The sequence below is a fragment of the Scyliorhinus torazame genome, chromosome 29, assembly GCF_047496885.1.
Source record: "Scyliorhinus torazame isolate Kashiwa2021f chromosome 29, sScyTor2.1, whole genome shotgun sequence".
NCBI classification, from domain to species: Eukaryota; Metazoa; Chordata; class Chondrichthyes; order Carcharhiniformes; family Scyliorhinidae; genus Scyliorhinus; species Scyliorhinus torazame.
The window spans coordinates 11246837-11274146 of NC_092735.1; the positions used below are offsets into that span (position 1 = coordinate 11246837).

Sequence of the window (27310 nt, forward strand, 5' to 3'; positions counted from 1 at the left end):
GTTAATCACTGGTTGAGGTTTGAATCGTCGTCTAGACTTGAAGATTTGCCATTTGCAAACTTTCATCCACGTGATATATTATCAGTTGATTTATAACCATGGTTTCAGCATAAACCTAGTTACATAATGTTAAATTTAATGATTTGTTAAAAGAATAAGCGTATTGAACTCACGTTTGTCCTTGTTTTCAGTATTCATAAAATCCCTACAGTGCTGAAGGAGGCCATTTCAGCCCATCGAGTTTGAAAGAGCACCCTACCCACACCTAATCCCCACCTGCTCCCAGTAACACCATCTAAGCGTTGGACATTTAGGGGCAATTAAGTATGGCCAATCAATCTAACGTGCACATCTTTGGACAGTGGGAGGAAACTGGAGCACCCGGAGGAAACCCATGTAGGCACAGAGAGAATGTGCAAACTCCACACAGACAGTCACCCGAGGTCTGAATCGATCCCGGGTCCCTGGTGCTGTGAGGCAGCAGTGCTAATCCCTGTGCCACCATCTGCCCCTGCTGCCCTAGCTTTTTGCAGTGCATCCTTGTTCTTGCTCTCGAGGGAGTGCAGCGAAGGTTGACCAGACTGATTCCAGGGATGGTGGGACTGTCTTATGAGGAGAGATTGACTAGGTTGGGATTGTTGTCGCTGGAGTCGGAAGAATGTGGGTGGGATCTCATAGAGACTTATAAAATTTTAACAAGACTAGCCAGGGTGGATGCACGGAAAATGTTACCAAGCTGGGTGTATCCAGAACCAGGGGTTACAGCCTGAGGATTCGGGGTAAACCATTTCGGACAGAGATAAGGAGACATTTCTTCTCATAAGAGTGGTGAGCCTGTGGAATTCATTACCACAGGAAGTAGTTGATACTAAAACTTTGAATATATTCAAGAGGCGGCTAGATATAATACTTGGGGAGAATGGGATCAAAGGCTATGGGGAGAAAGCAGGATTAGGCTATTGAGTTGGATGATCAGCCATGATCGTGATGAATGGTGGAGCAGGCTCGAAGGGCCAAAAGGCCGCTTCCTGCTCCTATCTTCTATGTATTTCTACATCAGATGGAGTTATACAGCACGTGACGTTGTGTGGCCCATTGAAAGAGCTGTCCAAGTAGCTTCACTAACCTGCTCTTTCCTCATAGCCCTGCAGATGTTTTCTTCTCCAGTATTGATCCCATTTCCCATTGAAATACACACACATCTGCTTCCACTGCTCTTTTAGGCAGCGCATTTCCGTCACAATGTCTGGCCATTTTTTACTAAACAGCACCCTTGATGTATGTGTGAGGCAAAAGGGAAAGAGAACGACTTCTGTTTAGAGTCATGACAGCACAGGCACAATGTCCCAAAGCGTTTTATGGCCAATGAAATACTAATAAAGTGTAGTCATAAGAGCCAACGTGTGCGCAGCAAGAGCACAAAGAGCAATGTGATAATGACTTTATCTGTTTTCTTGAAATTGGTTAATGACTTAATATTGAGCAGGACGCCAGGGGGAAAACTCCCTCTTGCTCGAATAGCAATGGGATCTTTTACCTCCACCTTAGAGAACAGATAATAATCTTTATTGTCACTGCAATGAAGTTACTGTGAAAAGCCCCTAGTCGCCACAATCTGGCGCCTGTTCGGGTACACCGAGGGAGAATTTAGAATGTTCAATTCACATAACAGCACGTCTTTCGGGACTTGTAGGAGGAAGCCGGAGCACCCGGAGGAAACCCACGCAGATACGGGGAGAATGTGCAGACTCCGCACAGACAGTGACCCAAGCTGGGATTGAACCTGGGACCTTGGCGCTGTGAAGCAACCGTGCTAACGACTATGCTACTGTGCCGCAGTTTAAAGTACCATATGAAAGACAGGACCTCTTAACTGCGCAGTGCTCCTTCAGCACTTCAATACAGTGTTGGCGTATATTTTCTGTGCTGAGTCTTTTTTTTTTCATATAAATTTAGAGTACCCAATTCTTTTTTTTCCAACTAAGGGGCAATTTAGCGTGGCCAATTTACCTAACCTGCACATCTTTTGAGTTGTGGGAGTGAGACTCACTCAAGACACTGGGGGGAATGTGCAATCTCCACATGGACAATGACCTGGGGCTGGGATCAAACCCGGGTCCTCGCCGACATGAGACGGCAGTGCTAACCACTGTGCAGCCTCTGTGCTTGGGTCTCTTGAGTAGTTGTTGAACCTGTAACATTTTTATCCCAAGGTAAGAATGTTGAAATCGGTAGAGAAATTAAGGGGAGGGAATGGAAAGAAATAAACCAAGTGAAGTTGGCAAGCGGTATTGCGCATACCTCTGCCTTGTTGTGGTGACTCAGCATTATTACAATTACCCAATTCCTCCCTGTGGCTTTTCCCTGTCTGGTTCAAGCTCTAACTACCATGCTGAGAAATAATCTTTTATTAAGAGCGTCCATCTCGCTGAGAAGACTTCAGGCCAATTCGCATCCAATAACCTGCCCTGAAAACTCTGGAAGGTAAAAACAAAAGCTAGAAATTCAGTGTGTACATGAGGGCTGGTTAATTTAGCTAAGTGTGAAACTTTGTCGAAGTTTAGTCCCCAGCTCTGATACCTGAAGTATTCCCCTCTCCTGACATGCTGATCAATTTTCTCTCTCTCTCTTGCTACCTCTCCACTGAAGGTGGGCAGAAGTAATGAGATCGCCTGGTTGCTAGTCTGTTTGTCTATAAACAATTTTTGTCCAAAACAAATGAGCAGATTTCAACAAAACCTAGTACACAAATATGGTATAGCCCAAAGTTTTTGGTGAAGATATGGATCCAGATACTGACTTCTTAAAAATAAAAAGAGGGATCTGTTGATATTGGAAGATTGAGTGAATTAAAAAAAATTTTTTTTAAAGAATGTTGTCTAAGCTGCTGTGCCATTGCTTTCAAAATGTAGTGTAAGCAGAGTTTTCGGAGCAGGTTGTTATATGTGGATTGGGGGTAACCTCTTCAGTGAGATGATAGCTCTTAGTAAAAAATCCTTTTTTCAGCTTTTGTATTTGCAGAGTATTAACTAGGCAGGAAAAGGCCTCAAGGAAGAGCTTAATAATCAAGATTATTAATAAGAGCTGCGTAATTGTAAAAATAATCAAGTTAACACAGCATGGCGAAGCTGAGTTTTACTGAGTGGCGTCTTCACTTGTGTTTTCTCTTTCTATTACAAAATGATTACAATTGCAACTGAATGGCAGGGTTGGTGTTGGGAGATGTAGGGTGCAGCCCCTTCTGCTTCACTGTGTCAACAGATCCATAGTAGTGTGTGGCACAGCTAGCTGAATACTCGGTGGAATTCAATGAAAGGTTGGGTAACATACACTTCTGCCAAAAATAGGATGCTAATTGCTTGTGGAAGGTAACAAGGTACAGCCAGAAAGATCAGAGTGAGACATGTGCCAGTGTTGTTGGTGCCCCCATTTCATGGCTGCCAGGATCGGCAGAATCCTCGGGTTGCAGAGTTTAATGGAGAGCTGCTACTTAACAGTACGTTACACCCAGGCTTTGGAAAATGTCCAGCTTTGATGTTACTGAGATGTGGAGAGAGGCTCTGGGATCCTATTTCTTGCAGGAGGTTAGGTTGCAAGAACTGGAGGAGGGTAAGCACATCGGATTTGACCATCACAAGGAACATCATATTTGGCTTGGTACCGGTCTTAGAATACTCTGGTTTCTGGAGATCATTGGATTCGATCATTAAAGGCACTGCCCGTTACCATACCAAGTTGTACAGTTCAGGGCAAGCATAGATTCGGTCACTTATTTTCACTAGGGTGTGTGTGGTTGGGGGGGGGTGCTTCTTTTGGCCGTCATCTTGCATGCTTGCCTTCATTGGTTGGGGCATTGAGTACAAAAATTGGCAAGTCATGCTGCAGCTGTATAGAACCTTAGTGAATATAGTGTTCAATTCTGGTCACCATGCTACCCGAAGTGGAGAGGGCAGCACGGTAGCATTGTGGATAGCACAATTGCTTCACAGCTCCAGGGTCCCAGGTTCGATTCCGGCTTGGGTCTCTGTCTGTGCGGAGTCTGCACATCCTCCCCGTGTGTGCGTGGGTTTCCTCCGGGTGCTCCGGTTTCCTCCCACAGTCCAAAAGATGTGCGGGTTAGGTGGATTGGCCATGATAAATTGCCCTTAGTGTCCAAAATTGCCCTTGGTGTTGGGTGGGGTTACTGGGTTATGGGGATAGGGTGGAGGTGTTGACCTTGGGTAGGGTGCTCTTTCCAAGAGCAGGTGCAGACTCGATGGGCCGAATGGCCTCCTTCTGCACTGTAAATTCTATGTAAATCTATGGTACAGAAGAGGGTTACCAGGATGTTGCCTGGTATGAAGGGCATTAGCTGTGAGAAAAGGTTGGATGAACTCTGTTTGTTCTCACCGGAACGAGGGAGGTTGAAGGGCGACCTGATAGAAGTCGACAAGATTGAGGGGCATGGACAGAGTGAATAGTCAACCTTTTCCCCAGGGTGGAAGAGTCAATTGCTAGGGGACATAGGTTTAAGGTGCGAGAGGCAAAGTTTAGAGATGTGCGAGGGATGTTTTTTTACACCGGGGGTAGTGGATGCCTGGAACTCGCTGCCGGTTGAGGTGGTGGAAGCAGGGACGATAGTGATGTTGAAGGGGCGTCTTGACAAATACATGAATAGGGTGGGAATAGAGGGATACGGACCCCAGAAGTGTGGAAGGTTTTGGGTTAGACGGGCAGCATGGTCGGCACAGGCCTGGAGGGCCGAAGGGGCTGTATATGTTCTTTGTTACCTCTGGGATAGAAAAGGAAAAGAATCAACAAGCATTGCAAATTCTGGTTACTGTCCAATGGCTTATACTGGTATGTGAGTCTGTCAATGCAGGTCAAGGACAGGATCCAGTCAATGACATCAACTCTGGCCGTTTTCCAAAGCCTGGCGCCTCACCTGTACCTCAGTGTAAGTAGCAGCTGTCGGTTAAACACAGCAAGCTGTTTACAAGCCTGAGGATTATGCTGATCTTGGCAGCCATGAAGAGAAGCTGGTTAGGCTGGGGTTGCTTTCCTTCGGGCAGTGAAGGCCAAGGTGTCCAAAATAATGGGGGACATGGCTAGGAAGAAGCTTTTCCCTTTAGTAATGGGGTCAATAACCAGGGGGGCACAGACTTGAGGCAAGGAGCAGGAGATTTCGAGAAAAACCTTTTCACCAAGATGATGGTGGGAACCTCCCCTGGTGGTAGAGGTGGGAACCCTCACAACATTTAAGAAGCATTTAGATGAGCATTTGAAACACCACAGCACACAAGGCTATAGGCCAAGTGATGGAAAATGGGATCAGAATAGATAGGTGCTTAATGTCTGGCATGGCCGAGGAGCCCTCTTTCTGTGCTGTAAGGCTCTGACTATGAGAAGAGGAATATTCCGCCTGTACTTGGTGCATCAGATCCAGTGACGAATCACCATTTAGGTGAGGTGCTAGAGGTTCCTGAGGACTGTGCTCAAAATGCAAGTGGGGTGTTGAGACGATTGATGTTAAAGTAATAATTGTCATCCTTGTAAATGCAGCCACCTTCACTGTCTCTTTGTCTGCTCCATCAGTTGGTGCGTCCCCTGCCACACTCTTGGTCCGAGACTCGAGAAGATGGTGGCGAAACAGGAAGGGAAGGTTGTAATGGCAAAAGTTGACATAGATGATCACACCGACCTCGCCATCGAGTACAAGGTATGGGCATATATTTTCTTTTTCCCGTAAATTTAGTGTACCCAATTTTTTTTTTTTCCAAGGGGCAATTTAGTGTGGTCAATCCACCTATACTGCACATCTTTGGGATGTGGGGGTGAGACCCACGCAGACCAGGGGAGAATGTGCAAACTCCACACAGACAGTGACCTGGGGCCAGGATTGAACCCGGTTCCTCAGTGCCATGAGAGGCAGCAGTGCTGACCACTGTGCAGCCAGGTGTGGGCATGTAATTACGTTACTTGATGCTGGACAAAAGGACTTGTTTAAAAAAAACTCATCCCAATCTGTACATTTGCTGAGCTTCATTTATCAAACCAATACTTTGCTTGAAGCAGCAGAACGAAATGACACACTTGCAGGATTTAATGCTCCTTCCAGTGTTGTTCCCTGATTCACTTATTATGGCACCCTGGGCTAGTGCACGGTCAATTCCAGCCCCACTTGACCTGGAGTCACAACACTGGAGAATTAACCAATAATTCTTCGAAAAAGACCCAAAGTCTTTGGCCCTTGGCTGCCCAATAATTACAGATGTAAACACGATAATTAAATATGCAGCAAATTTAACCTTCCTTTAAGTTTGTGGTTTTATTGTAGATTTATTCAGGTCTCTGTAGTTTTAGAAATATACCCTTTCTGGGGAGAGAGAGAGAGAAGGTTCTTGTCTTTGTTTGCAGCTTGCAATGGTTTTCCTGTACATTCATTCATTTAGTTTTGCTGCAGCTCCAGAAATACAGCCTTTCTGGAGAGAACACAGGCGAGAGAGTCAAATCTTGTCCTTCTGCTGCCAGGAGTCAAACTGAAACTCCTCAGGACTCTGAAAATCGTTCCATTGGGATAGGATCCAATCACCACCTGTTACTGGGCAGAGTATGGCCTTTTGGGCCAATTCTTGGCCATCAGCCAATCCATCAAACCGAATCCGACCCCATCCCTTTCTCTGGTGCCGAGAAGTCTGCAGCTCCTGACCAGCCATTAGAGTGTTGTCTGCTGTAATTTCTGAATTCTGTTGCTTGACTTAAAAGACACGTGTCCATTAATTATCCATGGAGCAAAAATAATAGCAGCAAAAATAAAAGCGAGGGGAATAAACTGGAAGGACTGTTGCGCACTGAAGGGTAAATGCTGACTTGCCCTCTTCCTCCATGCCACCTTCATGCAGCAGATGGATATTCATCAGTAGTTTGTTGTTAGAATAACATCCGTATCTGACCCGGATTCAATGGGTTTGCCTCTGACCTCTCGACAAGCGAATAAATAACTACAAGCAAAAGACCGGAACCGGGTGTGAGCGGGGAGTTTAGAGGATTGCAGGGCTGGAGGATATTACAGAGATGGGGAAGGGCGAGGTCATGAAGGGATTTGGAAATGTGGATAAGAATTTAACAATTTAAGCAGCCAGTGGAAGTCCGTGTGTGAAGGATGGAAGGGTGAACAACACTCAGTGTGAGTTAGGACATGAGCTGGAGAGTTGTGGATTTTTAATAATTATTCATTCACGAGATATGGGCATCACTGGCTGGGCCAGCATTAACTGCCCATCCCAAATTGCCTTTGAACTGAGTGGTTTTCTCGGCCATTTCAGGTGGCAGTTAAGAGTCACCCACATTGCTGTGAGTCTGGAGTCAAATGTTGACCAGACCGGGTAAGGACTGTAGAGTTCCTTCCCTGAAGGACATTAGTAAAGTTAGGTGGAGTTACTGGATTACGGGGATGGGGTGGAGGTGCAGGCTTAAGTTGGGTGTTCTTTCTAAGGGCCGGTGCAGACTCCATGGCCCGAATGGCCTCCTGCACTGTAGGGATTCTGGTTAACGAGATGGATTTTTTGCAACAATCAGCAAAGGTTTTCATGGTCATCATTTGACTTTTAATTCCAAACCTTTATTGAATTCAAATTTAGGATGGCACAGTGGGTAGCACTGCTGCCTCACAGCACCAGGTTCAATTCCGACCTCCAGTGACTGTGCGGAGTCTGCACTTCTTCCTTTTGCGTGGGTTTCCACCGGGTGCTCCGGTTTCCTCCCACAGTCCAAAGATGTACAGGTTAGGTGGATTGGATATGCTAAATTACCCCTAGGTGGGGTTATGGAGATAGGGTGGGGGATTGGGCTGAGGTAGGGTACTTTCAGCGAGTCGGTGCAGACTTGACGGACCGAATGGCTTCCTTCTGCACTGTAAGGTGTCTATGATTCGCTATCTTCCGTGGTGGGATTGAAACCCAGGTCCCACAGAGGATTATCCTGGGTCTCTGGATTACTAGGCCTGCGACAATACCACTCGCTACGCCACCACTTCGGGGTAATGGAGGGTGGAAGATGCGAGGCCTGCCAGAACTATATTCCGTTTCTTCTTTGGAGTAATTAAGTGCCCGTCAATCCTGTGTGAGTTGCAGACTCGACCGTTACTGTTGCCCTCCCTTTTGGGGTAAGGATTTGGACACTCCTCTTCTCTGATCAGGTGCCTTTGAGGGCGGAGAATATTAAGGGAAGATTCACTTGAGGCGAAAGTGAAACGCTCTGAGCTAATCTGCCTTGAGCAGTGCAGAGTCCCGCTGATCCGAGGCAATGACGTGGATTCAGTTTTTATCACCGTGTAGAATTAGTTGACTGTAGAAGCAGCCAGGCGCTCGCTCTGTGCATTGTGCAAGTTTGAATTCCATTCTTAATTGGGACCCAATTTAGCATTTCAAGCATGATTGAGCTCCGCGGAGAAAGAAACCTGTCGGGTGAACGCTTTCTGCCCCGTTTTGTACAGGAATTCTTAAACTGTCCTCCCTGTGCCTATTGAACCTCATCTAACCTGAAGCCACAGCATCCGCCCTTTCATGGTTGGCCTGCCTGAATTGAAGCTCGCTGACTCACCCCGCAGCAGCTAAACAGACCTGTTTAACTTGGGTCCAGTCCAGTCAGTCAATTTATCTCCCTTACATTCCTGATTGGAATGTGCAGTAAATCTGGCGGGGGAGCGAGCAGATGTTTGACCCAAATGGAATTCCTAGGAGTTGAGGTACAGTGCAAAGAGTCAACGATTGGGGGATGTTGGTTTATTTTCTTCACCCTGCCCGCATTCATGTCCAGAGGCCACGTGTGGGTGGGGGAGCGCAGCCACCCAGAGCTTTGGTGAGGCCTCGGGGCTGGGGATTAAATTGGGGGTCCCTGCGAGGCTTTATCAGACAGCATCGCAGAAAGTCCAGGCACAATCCCTGGATGCTCTGCAGCAGGAGCTGCAGACGTGATGAGGCTTGTAGAGGTGAAAAGGGAATCATCCAGCTCCGAAGGAAGCCATTTGGCCCAACGTCCTTTTAAAAGTTTCCATATCCCACTCCCCTGTTTGTTACCCACACCGTTGGAATATCTTCTCTAACTCCAGTCATTCCAGATAAGAGTGACAGATTTTGTACTCCAAAAATATATGGTAAACGTAGGGCTTCAGATCTGGGCTATCGGATCAGAGCACAGAATTCTGGGTAATGGGGGCACGGCGAATGAATTAAGCCCATGGAATTTACTTCTGATAGAGCTAACACCATCCACACAACTTGTGTTTCTTCTATTACTAACCCTCACCCGTCCTGACAGGGGAAGGACATAAGTGGTGAGACTGGATGTTTGCATGCTGCAATGTTCGCTTCTGTCCCGTGTCTCTGTGGAGGAGATACTGGCTTCGTGCGTACTGGAGGATGGCGTGTGTTGGGGGAGCCGCACAGCACAACTGGAAACACCACACTGGCAAAAGTCTCACTAGCGCCCAGCATCACCAATCTGTGTGACTCGGCTGGCGGTTTGGCTCCGGTTAGGAGCACTTGTTCCCTGTGGATTCAAAGGCCACAGGCGGATGCTTTATTCCAGTATGTCATCTGGCAGCCTGCTGCCATTGAAACTTACAGGATACTGCGAGGCCTGGATAGAGTGGACGTGGAGAGGATGTTTCCACTTGTAGGAAAAACTAGAACCAGAGGACACAATCTCAGACTAAAGGGACGATCCTTTAAAACCGAGATGAGGAGGCATTTCTTCAGCCAGAGTGTGGTGAATCTGTGAAACTCTTGGCCGCAGAAGGCTGTGGAGGCCAAATCACCGAGTGTCTTTAAGACAGAGATAGATAGGTTCTTGATTAATAAAGGGATCAGGGGTTACGGGGAGAAGGCAGGAGAATGGGGATGAGAAAAATATATGATTGAATGGCGGAGCAGACTCGATGGGTCGAATGCCCTAATTCTGCTCCCATGTGTTATGGTCTTATCGCAGGAGCTGCCTTTCAAGTGAGATGTGTTAAAGAGGCCCTGACCTCTTGATCAGATGGTTCAGCAGAACGTTCCTTCCTGCAGTGCTATTGGTAGAGCTGGGAGTGGCCATCCTCTGGGAAATGTTCCTTCCCCAACCCAACATGAGCAAATCTGACTGAGTGGCGGTTTAATGCAGCACTCTGATCAGCATCATGAGCTTTGACAGAGAGCCATCCAGACTCGAATCCTTAGCTGCCTTCTCTCTCCACAGATGCTGTCGGACCTGCTGAGATCGTCCAGCACTTTTCTCTTTTAGATTCCAGCATCTGCAGTAATTTGCTTTTATCGTCCTGTCTACCGTGTTCTCTTCCATAAGACATCGGACTTAAACACAAGTCATTGTGCGTGAATCAATTTGAAAAGGTGCTGAGATGCAATATCTGTTCTTGTAGCATCTCCAGCACTGGACTTAGCTGTGTCCCCCTTTAATTTATTTCAGTTACGCAGAGACTGGAGATTCTGCCAATGATTCCCTTTTGTTTTTGTTTTTTAAAAATATATTTATTAATGTTTTTAACAACACTTTTTTCCCCTTACAAACAATAACCCCCCCGCCCCGTAACAAAATAACACAAAATCGCATTGAGCAAGATATATATATATGGCAAAATGGTATATTTAGCTCGTCCACTACTCCAAATATTGCTAGCCTCCAGCTTGGCTTGACCCTGACTTTCACCACCTGAGATATTGCTCCCGCCACTCCTCTCCAGAACCCCTCCAGTGCCGGGCATGACCAAAACATATGGACATGGTTCGCCTTCCACATCTGTCCTCTACCCCAAAGAACCTACTCAACCTCGCCCCCGTCAAGTGAGCTCTGTGGACCACCTTAAATTGTGGACCACCTTAAATTGTATCAGGCTGAGCCTGGCACACGAGGAGGAGGAATTAACCCTACCCAGGGCATCAGCCCACAGACCTTCCTCGATCTCCTCCCCCAGCTCCTCCTCCCATTTACCCTTCAACTCTTCTACTAGCGCTCTTCTTTCATCTCTTGGTGTATTGCCGACACCTTGCCCCCTTGACCCATACACCCGAGATCACCCTGTCTTGAATTTCTTGTGCCGGGAGCAACGGGAATTCCCTGACCTGTCGCCTCACAAAAGCCCTCACCTGCATATATCTAAAAGCATTCCCCGGGGGTAACTCAAACTTCTCCTCCAGTGCCCCATGGCTCGCAAATGTCCCGTCAATGAACAGGTCCCCCATTCTTCTAATCCCTGCCTGATGCCAGCCCTGGAACCCCTCGTCCATCTTCCCCGGGACAAACCGGTGGTTACCCCTGATCGGGGACCACACCGAGGCTCCCACTGCACCCCTGTGCCATCTCATTAGCCCCAGATCCTTAACGTTGCCGCCACCACCGGGCTCGTGGTATACTTTGACGGCGAGAACGGCAGCGGTGCTGTCACCAACACCCCCAAGCTCGTTCCTTTACAGGACGCCATCTCCATCCTCTTCCATGCCACCCCCTCTCCCTCCATAACCCACTTGCGGATCATTGCCACATTTGCTGCCCAATAGTAGCTCCCTAGGTTTGGCAGCGCCAACCCTCCTCGGTCCCTACTGTGTTCCAGGAACCCTCTCCTTACCCTCGGTCTTATTCGCCCACACAAACCCCATAATACTCCTACCTACTCTCTTAAAAAAGCCCTTGGTGATCACGATGGGAAGGCACTGAAACACAACAGAAACCTCGGAAGGACCACCATTTTGACTGACTGCACTCTACCCGCCAGTGAGAGCGGTAACATGTCCCATCTTTTGAAGTCCTCCTCCATTTGGTCCACCAACCTCGTCAGATTTGGTCCACCAACCTCGTCAGATTCAGTTTATGTAGGGCCCCCCAACTCCTGACTATCTGGATCCCCAGATACCGAAAACTCCCCGCCGCCCTCCTCAGCGGTAGGTCCCCTATCCCTCTTTCTTGGTCCCCTGCCTGTAATACAAAGAGCTCACTCTGCCCTACATTGAGCTTATAGCCTGAAAACTCCCTTAGGGTCTGCATGACCTCCACCATCCCCTCCATTGGGTCCGCCACGTACAACAAGTCATCCGCGTATAGCGACACCCGATGCTCTTCTCCCCCTCGGACCACCCCCCCCCCCCCTCCATTTATTAGACTCCCTCAGTGACATGGCCAAGGGTTCGATCGCCAATGCAAACAACAGGGGGGACAGGGGGCACCCCTGCCTCGTTCCTCGGTACAGCCGAAAGTACTCCAACCTGCGCCAGTTCGTCACGACACCCGTCACCGGGGCTCTGTAAAGGAGCTTAACCCAGCCGATTAAACCCTCCCCCGAACCCAAACCTACGCAGCACCTCCCAGAGGTACTCCCACTCTACCCGGTCAAAGGCCTTTTCTGCGTCCATAGCTGCCATTATCTCCGACTCTCCCTCCTCCGATGGCATCATTATCACTTTTAAGAGCCGCCGCACATTAGTGTTTAATTGCCTGCCCTTTACGAATCACGTCTGGTCCTCGTGGATCACCCCCGGGAAACAGTCCTCAATCCTCATGGCCAGCACTTTTGCCAATAACTTAGCGTCCACATTGAGGAGCGAAATCGGCCTGTACGATCCACATTGCAGTGGGTCCTTGTCCCGCTTTAGAATCAAGGAAATTGTCGCTTCCGACATTGTCGGGGGCAGGGTCCCTTCCTCCCTTGCCTCGTTAAAGGTCCTCACTAGTAGCGGGGCCAACAGGTCTACGTACTTTCTGTGGAACTCCACCGGGAACCCATCCGGCCCCGGGGCCTTCCCCGCCTGCATGCTCCCCAAACCCTTGCTCAGCTCCTCCAACCCAATTGGTGCCCCCAAACCAGCCACCTCTTGCTCCTCCACCCTCAGGAACCTCAGTTGCTCTAGGAATCGTCTCATCCCCTCTTCCCCCACTGAGGGCTGGGATCTGTACAGCTCTTCATAGAAGGCCTTGAATACCTTGTTTATTTTCGTTACACTGCGAACCGTGGCTCCCCTTCCATCTTTGATTTCCCCCTATTTCCCTCGCTGCCGTCCTCTTATGGAGCTGGTGTGCCAGCATCCGACTAGCCTTTTCCCCGTACTCGTAGGTCGCACCCTGCGCCTTCCTCCACTGTGCCTTTGCCTTCCCCGTGGTCAACAGGTAAAACTCCGTCTGGAGCCGTCGTCTTTCCCCAAGTAATCTTTCCTCCGGGGCCTCTGCGTATCTCCTGTCCACTCTCAATCTCCCCCACTAACCTCTCCCTTTCCATGCCCTCTGTCTTCTCCCTATGAGCCCTGATGGAGATTAGCTCTCCCCTGATCACCGCCTTCAACGCCTCCCATACCACCCCCACTCGCACCTCCCCGTTGTCGTTGGCCTCCAAGTACCTTTCGATACACCCCCTCACCTTCCCACACACCACCTCATCTGCCAGCAATCCCACATCCAGCCGCCACAGCGGGCGTTGGTCCCTCTCGTCTCCCAGCCCCATTTCCACCCAGTGCGGGGCGTGGTCCGAAACGGCTATGGCCGAATACTCCGTCCCCTCCACCCTCGGGATGAGCGCCCTGCCCAGAACAAAAAGTCTATCCGGGAGTAGGCTTTGTGCACGTGGGAGAAGAAAGAAAATTCCCTGGCCAGCGATCTTGCAAACCTCCATGGGTCCACTCCCCCCATCTGATCCATAAACCCCCTAAGCACCTTGGCCGCCGCCGGCCTCTTTCCCGTCCTTGATCTGGAGCGGTTCAGTGCTGGGTCCAACACTGTATTGAAGTCCCCTCTCATTATCAGGCCTCCTACCTCCAGGTCCGGAATGCGCCCCAACATGCGCTTCATGAATCCAGCATCATCCCAGTTCGGGGCGTATACATTTATCAACACCACCCACATCCCTTGCAACCTACCGCTCACCATCACGTATCTCCCTCCATTATCCACTATGATATTCTTGGCCTCAAATGACACATGCTTTCCCACCAAAATTGCCACCCCTCTATTCTTCGCGTCCAGTCCCGAGTGGAATACCTGTCCTACCCATCCCCTTCTTAACCTGACCTGGTCCGCCACCTTCAGGTGTGTCTCTTGGAGCATAGCCACGTCTGCCTTCAGTCCCTTCAAGTGCGCGAAGACTCGAGTCCTCTTCACCGGCCCATTCAGACCCCTCACGTTCCACGTTATCAGCCGGATTGGAGGGCCCCCCCCCCCGAGCCATCTCCTTTTCTGGGCCAGTCCCGTGTCCGCGTCTCCCTCCCCCTCCAGTCCCCCAGCCGGGGGACCTCTGTCCCGACCACCTCTTCTGTGTCCCATTCCCTTTCGGCCAGTGCAGCAGCTGCTCCCCCCATATCACTCCCCATGGTAGGCTTATGCAGAAAGTAAGGAGGCATGGGATAGTGGGAAATTTGGCCAGTTGGATAACGAACTGGCTAACCGATAGAAGTCAGAGAGTGGTGGTGGATGGCAAATATTCAGCCTGGATCCCAGTTACCAGTGGCGTACCGCAGGGATCAGTTCTGGGTCCTCTGCTGTTTGTGATTTTCATTAATGACTTGGATGAGGGAGTTGAAGGGTGGATCAGTAAATTTGCAGACGATATGAAGATTGGTGGAGTTGTGGATAGTAAGGAGGGCTGTTGTCTGCCGCAAAGAGACATAGATAGGATGCAGAGCTGGGCTGAGAAGTGGCAGATGGAGTTTAACCCTGAAAAGTGTGAGGTTGTCCATTTTGGAAGGACAAATATGAATGCGGAATACAGGGTTAACGGTAGAGTTCTTGGCAAGGTGGAGGAGCAGAGAGATCTTGGGGTCTATGTTCATACATCTTTGAAAGTTGCCACTCAAGTGGATAGAGCTGTGAAGAAGGCCTATGGGGTGCTCGCGTTCATTAACAGAGGGATTGAATTTAAGAGCCGTGAGGTGATGATGCAGCTGTACAAAACTTTGGTAAGGCCACATTTGGAGTACTGTGTACAGTTCTGGTCGCCTCATTTTAGGAAGGATGTGGAAGCTCTGGAAAAGGTGCAAAGAAGATTTACCAGGATGTTGCCTGGAATGGAGAGTAGGTTTTACGAGGAAAGGTTGAGGGTGCTAGGCCTTTTCTCATTAGAACGGAGAAGGATGAGGGGCGACTTGATAGAGGTTTATAAGATGATCAGGGGAATAGATAGAGTAGACAGTCAGAGACTTTTTCCCCGGGTGGAACAAACCATTACAAGGGGACATAAATTTAAGGTGAAAGGTGGAAGATATAGGAGGGATATCAGAGGTAGGTTCTTTACCCAGAGAGTAGTGGGGGCATGGAATGCACTGCCTGTGGAAGTAGTTGAGTCGGAAACATTAGGGACCTTCAAGCAGCTATTGGATAGGTACATGGATTACGGTTAAATGATATAGTGTAGATTTATTTGTTCTCAAGGGCAGCACGGTAGCATTGTGGATAGCACAATTGCTTCACAGCTCCAGGGTCCCAGGTTCGATTCCGGCTTGGGTCACTGACTGTGCGGAGTCTGCGCGTCCTCCCCGTGTCTGCGTGGGTTTCCTCCGGGTGCTCCGGTTTCCTCCCACAGTCCAAACATGTGCGGGTTAGGTGAATTGGCCAATGATAAATTGCCCTTAATGTCCAAAATTGCCCTTGGTGTTGGGTGGAGGTGTTGAGTTTGGGTAGGGTGCTCTTTCCAAGAGCCGGTGCAGACTCAAAGGGCCGAATGGCCTCCTTCTGCACTGTAAATTCAATGATAATCTATGATTAATCTAGGACAAGGTTCGGCACAACATCGTGGGCCGAAGGGCCTGTTCTGTGCTGTATTTTCTATGTAAGTCAGCTGACCCTGGCTACCCCCGCCGTCCCTTTGATTCCCCCCCGTGTGGGATCCCAATCCATATACGTTCCTTTGTTCCCCTTCACGCCTTTCTTCCCGCATGCGGGAAAAAACCCCGCGCTTTCCAAAGCCTGCCCCGCCCCCTCTGGCGCAGCGCCTGTCGCGGCCTTGTCTCTCTCCCCCAGCCCATACAACATTTCCTGCGCGTGATTGACCCCCTATATACAACAACCATCACACATCAAACCTCAAACACCCCCCACCCTCTCAAGCCCTCAGTTAGAGTCCATCTTTTTGGCTTGTACAAAGGTCCACGCCTCTTAGGCGTTTCAAAGTAATAGTGTTGGTCCTTGTATGTAACCCACAGTCGCGCTGGCTGCAGCATTCCAAGTTTCACTTCTTTCCGATGCAGCACCGCTTTGGCCCGGTTGAAACCCGCTCTCTGCTTAGCAACCTCCGTGCTCCAGTCCAGGTATATTCGGATCTCTGCATTGTTCCACTTGCTGCTCCGCTCCTTCTTGGCCTATTTCAGGACCCTCTCTCTGTCTGTGAACCGGTGGAACCTCACCACCATCGCCCTTGGTGGCTCATTTGTCTTGGGCTTCCTCGCCAGCACCCGGTGTGCCCTGTCCAGCTCCAGCGACCTCGAAGGGGCCTCCACGCCCATCATCACCCCGATCATCGTGCCCGCGTATGCCGCGGCATCGGCCCCCTCCACTCCTTCTGGGAGACCCAGGATCCGCAGATTCTTTCTCCCGACCTGTTCTCCAGGTCTTCGAGTCTTCCCACCCACTTCTTGTGCAGCGCCTCGTGCTGCTCCACTCTCTCCGCCAGGCCCAAGAGCCCGTCCTCATTCTCACTCACTCTTTTCTGTACCTCCTGGATCTTCACCTCTTGGGCATTCTGGGTTATCCCTAGTCCTTCAATTACCGCCAGCATAGGCGCCAGCATCTCCTTCCGCAGCTCCTCGAAGCAGCGCTTGATGAATTCCTGCAGCTCCGGCCTGCACTCGGCTTTGTCCCCGGCCGCCGCCATTTTGATTTTTTTCCCTCGCTTCTCCCGCTGCTCCAATGCCGCATTTTTGGCCGTTGCACTTCTGGTCCGGTCCATAAATGTTGGAGGGGGACCTCTCTCTTCACTTCCCCACGGGTTGTCGTCAAAGAAATTACGTTGGGGCTCCTCCAATGAGCCCGAAAGTCCGTAGTAGCGGGAGCTGCGGAATCGTGCGGCTTAGCTCCGCATAGCCGCAACTGGAAGTCATGATTCCATTTTGGAGCAGAGGGTTAACAGGAGATTGAACAGAAATGTTCATAACCACGAAGGGTTTGATAGAAGAAGTAAGGTGGAACTGTTTCCACTGGCAGGAGAGCCAGTAACCAGGAGGACCAAGATTTAAGGCAATTGACCTGAAGGGAGAGAGTGAATTTCGAAATGCAGCAAGTTGTTATGGTCTGGAATATGTTTCCTGAATAGGCAGCGGAAGCAGAGTCAATAGTAACTGAGATTTGGATAAACATTGAAGTGACTCTATAGCCAGGGGACTCTATAGTCAGGGGCACAGATAGGCGCTTCTGTGGACGTGAAAGAGACTCCAGGATGGTATGTTGCCTCCCTGGTGCCAGGGTCCACGATGTCTCTGAACGGGTAAAGGGCATCCTGAAGGGGGAGGGCAAACAGGCAGAGGTCGTTGTACATATTGGTACTAACGACATAGGCAGGAAGGGGCATGAGGTCCTGCAGCAGGAGTTCAGGGAGCTAGGCAGAAAGTTAAAAGACAGGACTTCTAGGGTTGTAATCTCAGGATTACTCCCTGTGCCACGTGCCAGTGAGGCTAGAAATAGGAAGATAGAGCAGTTAAACATGTGGCTAAACAGCTGGTGTAGGAGGGAGGGTTTCCGTTATCTGGACCACTGGAAGCTCTTCCGGGGCAGGTGTGACCTATATAAGAAGGACGGGTTGCATTCAGGCATTGGTTAACTAACAGAAAGCAGAGTGTGGGGATAAATGGGTGTTTCTCTGGTTGGCAACCTGTAACTAGTGGGGTCCCTCAAGGATCAGTGTTGGGCCCGCAGTTGTTCACAATTTACATAGACGATTTGGAGTTGGGGACCAAGTGCAATGTGTCCAAGTTTGCAGACGACACTAAGATGAGTGGTAAAGCAAAAAGTGCAGAGTATACCGGAAGTCTGCAGTAGGATTTGGATAGGTTAGGTGAATGGGCTAGGGTCTGGCAGATGGAATTCAATGTTGCCAAGTGTGAGGCTATCCATTTTGAGAGGAATAACAGCAGAATGGATTATTATTTAAACGGTAAGATGTTAAAACATGCTGCTGTGCAGAGGGACCTGGGTGTGCTGGTGCACTAGTTGCAAAAAGTTGGTGTGCAGGTGCAACAGGTGATAAAGAAGGCTAATCGAGTTTTGTCTTTCATTGCTAGAGGGATGGAGTTCAAGACTAGTGAGGTTATGCTGCAATTGTATAGGGTGTTGGTGAGGCCGCATCTGGAGTATTGTGTTCAGTTTTGGTCTCCTTACGTGAGAAAGGACATATTGGCACTGGAGGGAGTGCAGAGGCGATTCACTAGGTTGATCCCAGAGTTGAGGGGATAAGATTATGACGAGAGGTTGAGTAGACTGGGACTGTACTCATTGGAGTTTAGAAGGATGCGGGGGGATCTTATTGAAACATATAAAATTATGAAGGGAATAGATAGGATAGATGTGGGCAGGTTGTTTCCACTGGTCGGGGAAAGCAGAACTAGGGGGCATAGCCTCAAAATAAGGGGAGGTAGATTTAGGACCGAGTTTAGGAGGAACTTCTTCACCCAAAGGGTTGTGAATCTCTGGAATTCCTTGCCCAGGGAAGCAGTTGAGGCTCCTTCTTTAAACGTTTTTAAGAAAAAGATAGATGCCTTTCTAAAGAATAAAGGGATTTGGGGATATGGTGTATGGGCCGGAGAGTGGAGCTGAATCCACGAAGATCAGCCATGATCTCGTTAAATGGCGGAGCAGCCTCGAGGGGCCAGATGCCCTACTCCTGCTCCTAGTTCTTATGTTGCCTTCATTGGCCAGGGCATTGAGTATAAGAATTGGTAAGTCCTGTTGCAGCTGTATAGAACCTTAGTTAGGTCACACTTGGAGTATAGTGTTCAATTCTGGTCGCCACACTACCAGAAGGATATGGAGGCTTTAGAGAGGGTGCAGAAGAGATTTACCAGGATGTTGGTATGGAGGACATTAGCTATGAGGAGTGGTTGAATAAACTTGGTTTGTTCTCACTGGAGCAACGGAGGTTGAGGGGCGACCTGATCGAGGTCTACAAAATTATAAGGGGCATAGACAGAGTGGATAGTCAGAGGTTTTTCCCCAGGGTAGAGGGGTCAATTACTAGGGGGCATAGGTTTAAGGTGCGAGGGGCAAGGTTTCGAGTAGATGTACGAGGCAAGGTTTTTACGCAGAGGGTAGTGGGTGCCTGGAACTCACTACCGGAGGAGGTGGTGGAAGCAGGGACGATAGTGACATTTAAGGGGCATCTTGACAAATACATGAATAGGATGGGAATAGAGGGATACGGACCCAGGAAGTGTAGAAGATTGTAGTTTAGTCGGGCAGCATGGTCGGCACGGGCTTGGAGGGCCGAAGGGCCTGTTCCTGTGCTGTACAGTTCCTTATTCTTTGTTCTTTGATTGAGGGGAAGAGAATTGCAGGGCTCTGGGGAAAGAGCAGGGGAGAATGGGACTGATTGGATAACGCTTTCCAATAGCTAGCACAAGCAAGCTGGACCGAATGGCCTCCTCTGTGTGTTTCAATGATTCCCCACAGAGTTGGCATCAGCTTTTGAGTCACTGATTCCCAATGAACAGTTGCACTGTGATCTAATCGTGACACATTTTCATTTTCAAAGTTGCAGTTACAGGAATGAAACTGTAAGATTGCTGTGTTTCCTCAATGATTTGCAGGTGACTGTGGTCCCGACAGTAATCGCTCTAAAGGACGGGGATGTCGTGGGCAAATTCGTCGGCGTGAAAAGTGAAGATGACCTGGAAGTCTTCATCAAGAAGCTGATTTGATGGTGACTGGCCTGATGGCTTTGTAAAGCTTTTATGGAGTGACTGTGTATGATCTTTCAATTTCCAACCACCTGTTTCATCTGTTTTGTAAAGTAGGCCAGAGATGCTGCTACTAACACCTGTCTGGCTGAAATCCCAGCCTCTACCCACACTCGAGAGCTAGTAAATCTTCCCACAACTGAGGCTGCTGTCTCCTGTCACGTTCTGAAATATTTAATCACTTATTGCACGCCAAACACAACAGAATCTACTCCAGCTACCTCGTGGCAGCCTGCAGCTGGGATACCTTGTTCCACCAGCACAACCGCGTGCTCTCCATCCTGCTCTGTCTGCTGTGTATTACCTCCAGGAAGCCAGTGCACGACCTGCAGTTCCACTCCGCTCTCCCTTCCTCGCTGCCCCACAGCTCCCACTTTCCTGCGTTTCCTGTATCCATGTCCATGTTTTCTGAGAAGTTCTCCGGCCTCTCCCAGTGCTGCACTCTGCCTCAGCGTCACAGCAGACAACTGAAGACGAGGTGCTCCCCATCGATCTCAGTCGTCGATTTGATTTGCATTGAACAACCGAACAAAGGCAGTTGGGAAACGTTTTCAGTGGGGGGGGGGGGGGGGGGGGGGGAGAAGAGTTGTGAAGTCCTGATAACTGGTGATGTGGGTGATCAGCAATGACTGAAAGGCCATGTAGCTAGGACCAGGCCCAGCCAGACAAAGTACAAGGGGATGGTAGAAAAATCGCATCCTCCATTTATAAATAAAAAAGGGGGTTGGGGGGAATGGATTTTGTTTTAGTCAGTGACCTGGACACTCGTATAACTGTGCTTCCTGTGAAAAAGAGGGTTTGAAATGGATGCTGCCACAAACCCCCCCCCCCCCCCCCCCCCCCCCCCCCGTCTTTGGTTAATCATTTTAATTCTAAATGTGCTGTTTCCTTTTGTCTGGCTTTGGGTGTGGGGGTCAGTGAGCAGTCCACTCTGTTGCTGAAAGTGAGCCCTGTTTCCGGTTATCAATCGTCTGCACTGCCCTGCCGAACTTTGCCCTAACACAAATGAACAAGAAATTAGAGTTTTAACAATATTCTAATGAAGGCAGAATATTTGAATTCTAGAAGGACAGCAGAGAAGCTTTTTATTTTAAGTCTTGGTTCACGGATTGTTGTAATGAATTTATTCTCCATATCCTCTTTCCTCACCTGTGTGCAAAGCTGTGGCCTCCAGCACATCCTGTGCTGTAAGAGGGGAAGTGAAAGCTGGCAAGGGAAAGAAGGCGTCTTCCCCTGTTGTGGCTCTGGCAGGTTACACACTTGAGTAATTCATGGTTGACAGAATTAAAAGGGGTAGAGGTTGCACCGTCTCCCCTGGCACAGTGCGCCGGTGTAAGGTACCACCTGACTGCAGTGTGCATGGCAGATCTGCGAATCCGTCAGCAGCAGGCACTGCTAAGTGGCAGGCCTGAAGTGGCAGGCCTGGCCACCAGGAACAGATGACCCATGGTTCAATCCTTTTCCCCATATGGAATTCTCTGACCCTGGGTGTGGCCACAGCTGCACTGGGCCTCTGTATCCCTGGGCTAAGGAGAGAACAGATCAAGCCAGTGATTCCCTGTGGTGTAACACCTAGTTAAATAGCCTTGCTGATCTCTGCAATCTGAGCACATCCTTTAAGAATGGCCATGTGAACAGTGCACTGGAGGGAAGGAGAGAACCAGCTTGACCTGAATATATAAAGCTCTCTACTTTAGCTGCTGTGTCCTCTGCGTACATCAATCTTCCATTTGTGTTTCTTGCACCTACCCAGTCAGTCAGCACATTGAGTGATGGTCAAATCAGTTTGTGACTGGCAGATTAAAGTGAGAGGTAACCCTGGATTATGTCCAGTGCCATGAAACTGCATAATTTGGTGGGGCCTACTGAAAATTTTTTTTTCCTGCAGTAATCTGATGAAGGTTAGACAAATTGGGGAGAAAAATATATAAATCTCAAAGTTAAATGGTGCTTAAAATAGAACCAGCATGGAGCGCAAAGTGGTGCAGTGGTTAGCACTGCAGTCTAATGGCGCTGAGGACACGGGTTTGTCACTGGGTCACTGTCTTTGTGGAGTTTGCACATTTTTAAAAAAAAAATTTAAAAAAAATTTGTGTACCCAATTCATTTTTTCCAATTAAGGGGTAATATAGCGTGGCCAATCCACCTGTCCTGCACATCTTTGGGCTGTGGGGGTGAAACCCACGCAGACACGGGGAGAATGTGCAAACTCCACACGGACAGTGACCCAGAGCTGGGATCGAACCTGGGACCTCGGCGGCGTGAGGCTGCAGTGCTAACCCACTGTGCCACCGTGCTGCCCCCGAGTTTGCACATTCTTTCCGCGTCTGCCTGGGTCTCACCTCCACGACCCAAAGATGTGCAGGGCAGGTGACTTAGCCACGTTAAATTGGCTCTTAATTGGAAAAAAAAATAATTGGGTACTCTAAATTTATTTTTTTAAATGGCACAATAGAGCCAGCATGCGTCAACTCCTGGCCCTCTTCACATTGCTCAACTGGCCCCCACTTTGTCCCTCACATCAGCTGCAATTTATAGGGGAACAATCTGGTGCTTTCAGTTGTTTTCCTCTGCTGTTGGTTCCTTGCTGGAGCTAACAGCATGGTGAGGGGTCGCATTGACATCCTGCCATACGCACATAATCGTTGTGAGTAATCGACTGCACGCTGTGCTCCAAAATAATGAGGCAGTCAATCCCTTAAATAAAACTTCAGCTAGGGCAGCACGGTGGCGCAGTGGTTAGCACTGCTGCCTCACGGCCCCGAAGTCCCAGGTTCGATCCTGGCCCCGGGTCACTGTGTGGAGTTTGCACATTCTCCCCGTGTCTGCATAGGTCTCGCCCCCACAACCCAAAGATGTGCAGGTTAGGTGGATTGGCCACGCTAAATTGCCCCTAAATTGGAAAAAATGAATTGGGTACTTGAAATTTTTTTTTTTTTCTTTTAAACTTTAACTGGGAAGAGGATTCCAAGCTCCTGCTGAATAAACCGGTCATGTTTCACAAAGCTGAGGGCCAGTTATTTGGGAATTTCTCTGCTCGAGCTTGAAATCAAAATGATGAATGTTCAGCCAAACCCGGTACGTCAGTGTACTTACTGTCTGCTGAAACTTAGCTAATGACACTTATTGTAACATTTTAAAAATCAAAATCACGAAAATGTTGGCAGGACTGAGGCTGTCACTGTGGCTAATTGGATGGGACATTAAAAGTATAATTTTCACCGCACTGGGAAGGAACTTGGTTTTAAACACCAATCTTGACTGAGTTATTTGATCTCCAGCAGAACAATAACGGTCCTGTAAAACTGGCCTCGGCAACCTGAGCAAACGGGTGGGTGAAGTGTAATAGGCTAGGATTGCAGCCCTGGTCACTTGTCGGTGTATCTTTGCTAAATAATGCTTTTATCTTGGAGATTGAGGGAAGGATCAAGCTGGACTCCACGACCCCCATTAGATATCTGGGTAGTCGCTAAGCTTATACTGAATTGAGGAGAGACCCGAGGGTCGACAATGAATGGGGCAACAGTCAGGGCTTGAAAAACTTCACGGGAGGCTAGAAGTGTGACTGGAGCTGCTGTTTTTTTGATATTTGAATTCAGCCGCTGTTGACCAAAACCTTTCAGCAGGAACTCTTCGCAGCGGCTCCACTGAATTTGTTTTAACTGATGTCACTGATACAGAACTGCTGCATCGTCTCATGTGAGGGTTTGGTTGCTTCTCTTCCTGATTGTTTTTGCACCCAATACATACATTTTAAGGCTCCCTATTGCCCGTCTCAGACACTCAAGCATGTTCCAGGTCCTTTGCATCAATGCCTGGCATTGTTCTGCTCGCCCCCTCCCCCTCCCCCTCCCCCCCTCTCCCCCCTCTTTCCACCCTCATCACAAATCGGGGCTTGGGATGGGGCGGAGGAGTTTGGGATCTTTAAATTCATCGTCAAATTGAGCTTTTTTAAAAACTGATTCGCACACTGCTCACTTTGTAATCAAATTCTGAATTCAACTGTTTAAAAATGTTTAAATCCTGGCACCAATGTAACAGATTTATTTTAAATAAATTTTCACAGCAAATTGAAGGTTCCTTTTTAAAAAATTTTAAACCCATCCTTCCCTCCCCTTCTCTCCGGGATGTGGAGTCAAAGCGAGAATGTGATTCTCTAGTCTGAGGGATATTGAAATGAAATGGATCTAAATCAGAGATGAGGGTGGCCCCTTACACCTGTGCATCGAGCTCTGTATTAACCCGGGACGATGCCGGGATCAACAACAATTTACGTTTATAAGGCACCGTTCAGCAGTGACAGCAAATATGATTTGAAACTGAAACACGCACCGATGTCCGAGGACAGGGGGACAAGGAGACACAGTCAGAGTGTTAGGCTTGAAGGACCTGGCTGTAAGGGGAAAATGAAGAATTGCATTTTGATAGCACCTTTCACCTTCATTGCCCAGAACTTTCCAGCCGGTGACGTGTACTCACTCGTAGTCGTGTGTCGGGAACAGGGCAGTCAACTTGTGCACAGCAAGATCCCACAAAGAACGAACACAATGATCTGTTTTACTGATGCTGATTGACGGATAGGCACGGGCGATCTTCCCTGCCCTCTTTCAGACCATGCCAGAGGAACCTTTACCCGCCTGCCTGAGGGGGCAGACTGAACCTTGGTTCAATGTTCCATCCAAAACAGTACAGCATCCCCCCCCCCCCCCTCCCCTGTACCAAGAGCCAGCTGAGGGCCATGTGGAGGAGGCTAGGAGAAGCCAGTTGAGTTTGATTCAAGTGGGGGGGAAAGTAGACTTGGCTGCCAAACGGGCTAAGAATAAGAAATGCTGGGAACACAGCAGGTTGGGCAGTATCTGCAGGGGTAAATGAGGTGGGTAAGATAGAGCTATGACACGCCCACCATGATCTAACTAAAGTGTTTGAAGGGCTGAAGAGCCTCCAGTCTCTATGTTCTTTCCGATGGTTGGGCCTTGGAGGCAGCTGGAAAGTAGCCAGTCTCAATATATTGACAGGTCACCCCGCCTCTGCTCAGCCTAATTAGCGAGGCTGGTCAATTAGCGATGCCTCCGTATGTAATCAGCAACTCCCTAACTCGGAAATCGACAAGAGTCAGCAGTTTGATTCAGTGCCAGATTTGCATGTACTTTGAACTCCCCAAGCCTGGGCTTGGCCAGATTATTCCTGTGATCTGGCTGTGGGACGTTAATTCTCCAGACTGCGTACAGGGCTGACCGATTTCTTACGCCATTTGGTTCAGTGACTTCTAAACATAGCGATGGGATTATGTGTGTGGATACCTGGCTGAGGGAGTAGCTGGCGAGCTGCTCTCACCCTGCCAGTCACAAGAGGATAACTCCCACTCAAACAGAAATGATGAAATAATTGCCACACATATCCGAGTGAAATCTATCTAACTCCATGCTGTTCCTCCCACAGATGGCTTCTAGCACAGACTGTTCCTTATCACTAACTCAGTACAGGAAGTGGATGAATGATTCTGCAGCAGGATACACAGCTGCCCCTGAGACAATGTCCAAATTGGTATAGGATACATCAATGAGGGAGGCAAAATAAACTGTTTTAGGGTCAAAAGGATTGCATGTCCTTTGTTTAATGATTTCCTGGTCAGTTCTCAGGAACCCGGTAGCACAGTTGCTTCACAGCTCCAGGGTCCCAGGTTCGATTTCCGGCTTGGGTCACTGCGGAGTCTGCAAGTTCTCCCCGTGTCTGCATGGGTTTCCTCCGGGTGCTCCGGTTTCCTCCCACAGTCCAAAGATGTGCGGGTTAGGTGGATTGGCCATGCTAAATTGCCCCTTAGTGTCCAAAAAAAAAAGGTTGGGTGGGGTTACTGAGTTACGGGCATAGGGTGGAGGTGTGGACTTGAGTAGAGCGCTCTTTCTAAGGGCCGATGCAGACTTGCTGGGCCGAATTGCCTCCTGCACTGTAAATTTTATGATTACCTCTGGGATTTCACCTAGGTAGGCATAAGTTTCATAGAATTTACAGTGCAGAAGGAGGCCATTCGGCCCATCGAATCTGCACCGGCTCTTGGAAAGAGCACTCTACCCAAGATCCACACCTCCACCCTATCCCGATAACCCAGTAGCCCCACCCAACACTCAGGGCAATTTTGGACACGAAGGGCAATTTTAGAACGGCCAATCCATCTAACCTGCACATCTTTGGACTGTGGGAGGAAACCGGAGCACCCGGAGGAAACTCACGCACACAGGGGGAGGATGTGCAGACTCCGCACAGACAATGACCCAAGCCGGAATCGAACCTGGGACCTTGGAGCTGTGAAGCAATTGTGCTATCCACAATGCTACCGTGCTGCGCTAGTCGGACATAACCATGTGAGTGCCGGCAGGCTATTCAGCTACAGTAGATATCACAGCAGACTCTGATCTTGCTCTTCATCCCAAACCCAATCCTTTTTTTCCACTGAGGGAGAGTTTAGCATAGCCAATCCACCTACCCTGCACATCTTTGGGTTGTGGGGGTGAGACTCATGCAGACACGAGGAGAATGTGCAAACTCCACACGGACAGTGACTCGGGGCCAGGATCGAACCTGGGTCCTCGGCGGCGTGATGCAGCAGTGCTTTTTTAAATTTAAAAAATAAATAAATTTAGAGTGCCCAATTCATTTTTCGAACTAAGGGGCAGTTTAGTGTGGCTAATCCACCTACCCTGCATATCTTTGGGTTGTGGGGGTGAAACCCACACAAACACAGGGAGAATGTGTAAACTCTACACGGACAGTGACCCAGAGCCGGGATCGAACCTGGGACCTCGGCGCCGTGAGGCAGCAGTGCTAACCACTGCGTAATCGTGCTGGCTGCTCTTTGGATTTCCGAGGTGGTGGTGAGATTTTATCTTGTTGGTGGGAGTAGTGTGGGAGATTCAAGCTGATGTCCCTTTCCGCCCCTATTAATGAAACGAAAATCGCTTATTGTCACAAGTAGGCTTCAAATGAAGTTACTGTGAAAAGCCCCTAGTCGCCACATTCCGGCGCCTGTTCGGGGAGGCTGGTAGTGGAATTGAACCCGTGCTGCTGGCCTGCATTGGTCTGCTTTAAAAGCCAGCTATTTAGCCCTATGCTAAACCAGCCCCTACAGTGAGAACAATGACAAATAGAATTTAATCCCTGAGTAAAGAGGAGTTCACAGTTGTGCAGTTAATGACCCAACAGAGGTTTAAAAAAATATATAAATTTAGAGTACCCAATTCATTTTTTTTTCCCCAATTAAGGGGCAATTTAGGGTGGCCAGTCTACCTATGCTGCACATCTTTGGGTTTGTGGGGGTGGGACACTGGGAGAATGTACAATCTCCACACGGACAGTGACCCGGGGCCAGGATCGAACCCGGGTCCTCAGCACCGTGAGGCAACAGTGCTAACCACTGCATCACC

At 49.1% G+C, this 27310-nt stretch overlaps 1 protein-coding gene across 1 annotated transcript in view; it reads left to right on the forward strand.

Annotated features, from left to right (window-relative positions):
* txn2 (thioredoxin 2) overlaps positions 1-23962 on the forward strand; it is a 38281-nt gene extending 14319 nt beyond the window's left edge. The window contains exons 3-4 of the mRNA XM_072492057.1: positions 5575-5698; positions 19743-23962. Of these exons, the coding sequence (XP_072348158.1) occupies positions 5575-5698; positions 19743-19853 (235 nt within the window). The 3' untranslated portion in view covers positions 19854-23962. The remainder of the gene's footprint in view (positions 1-5574; positions 5699-19742) is intronic.
* Positions 23963-27310: the final 3348 nt, after the last annotated feature.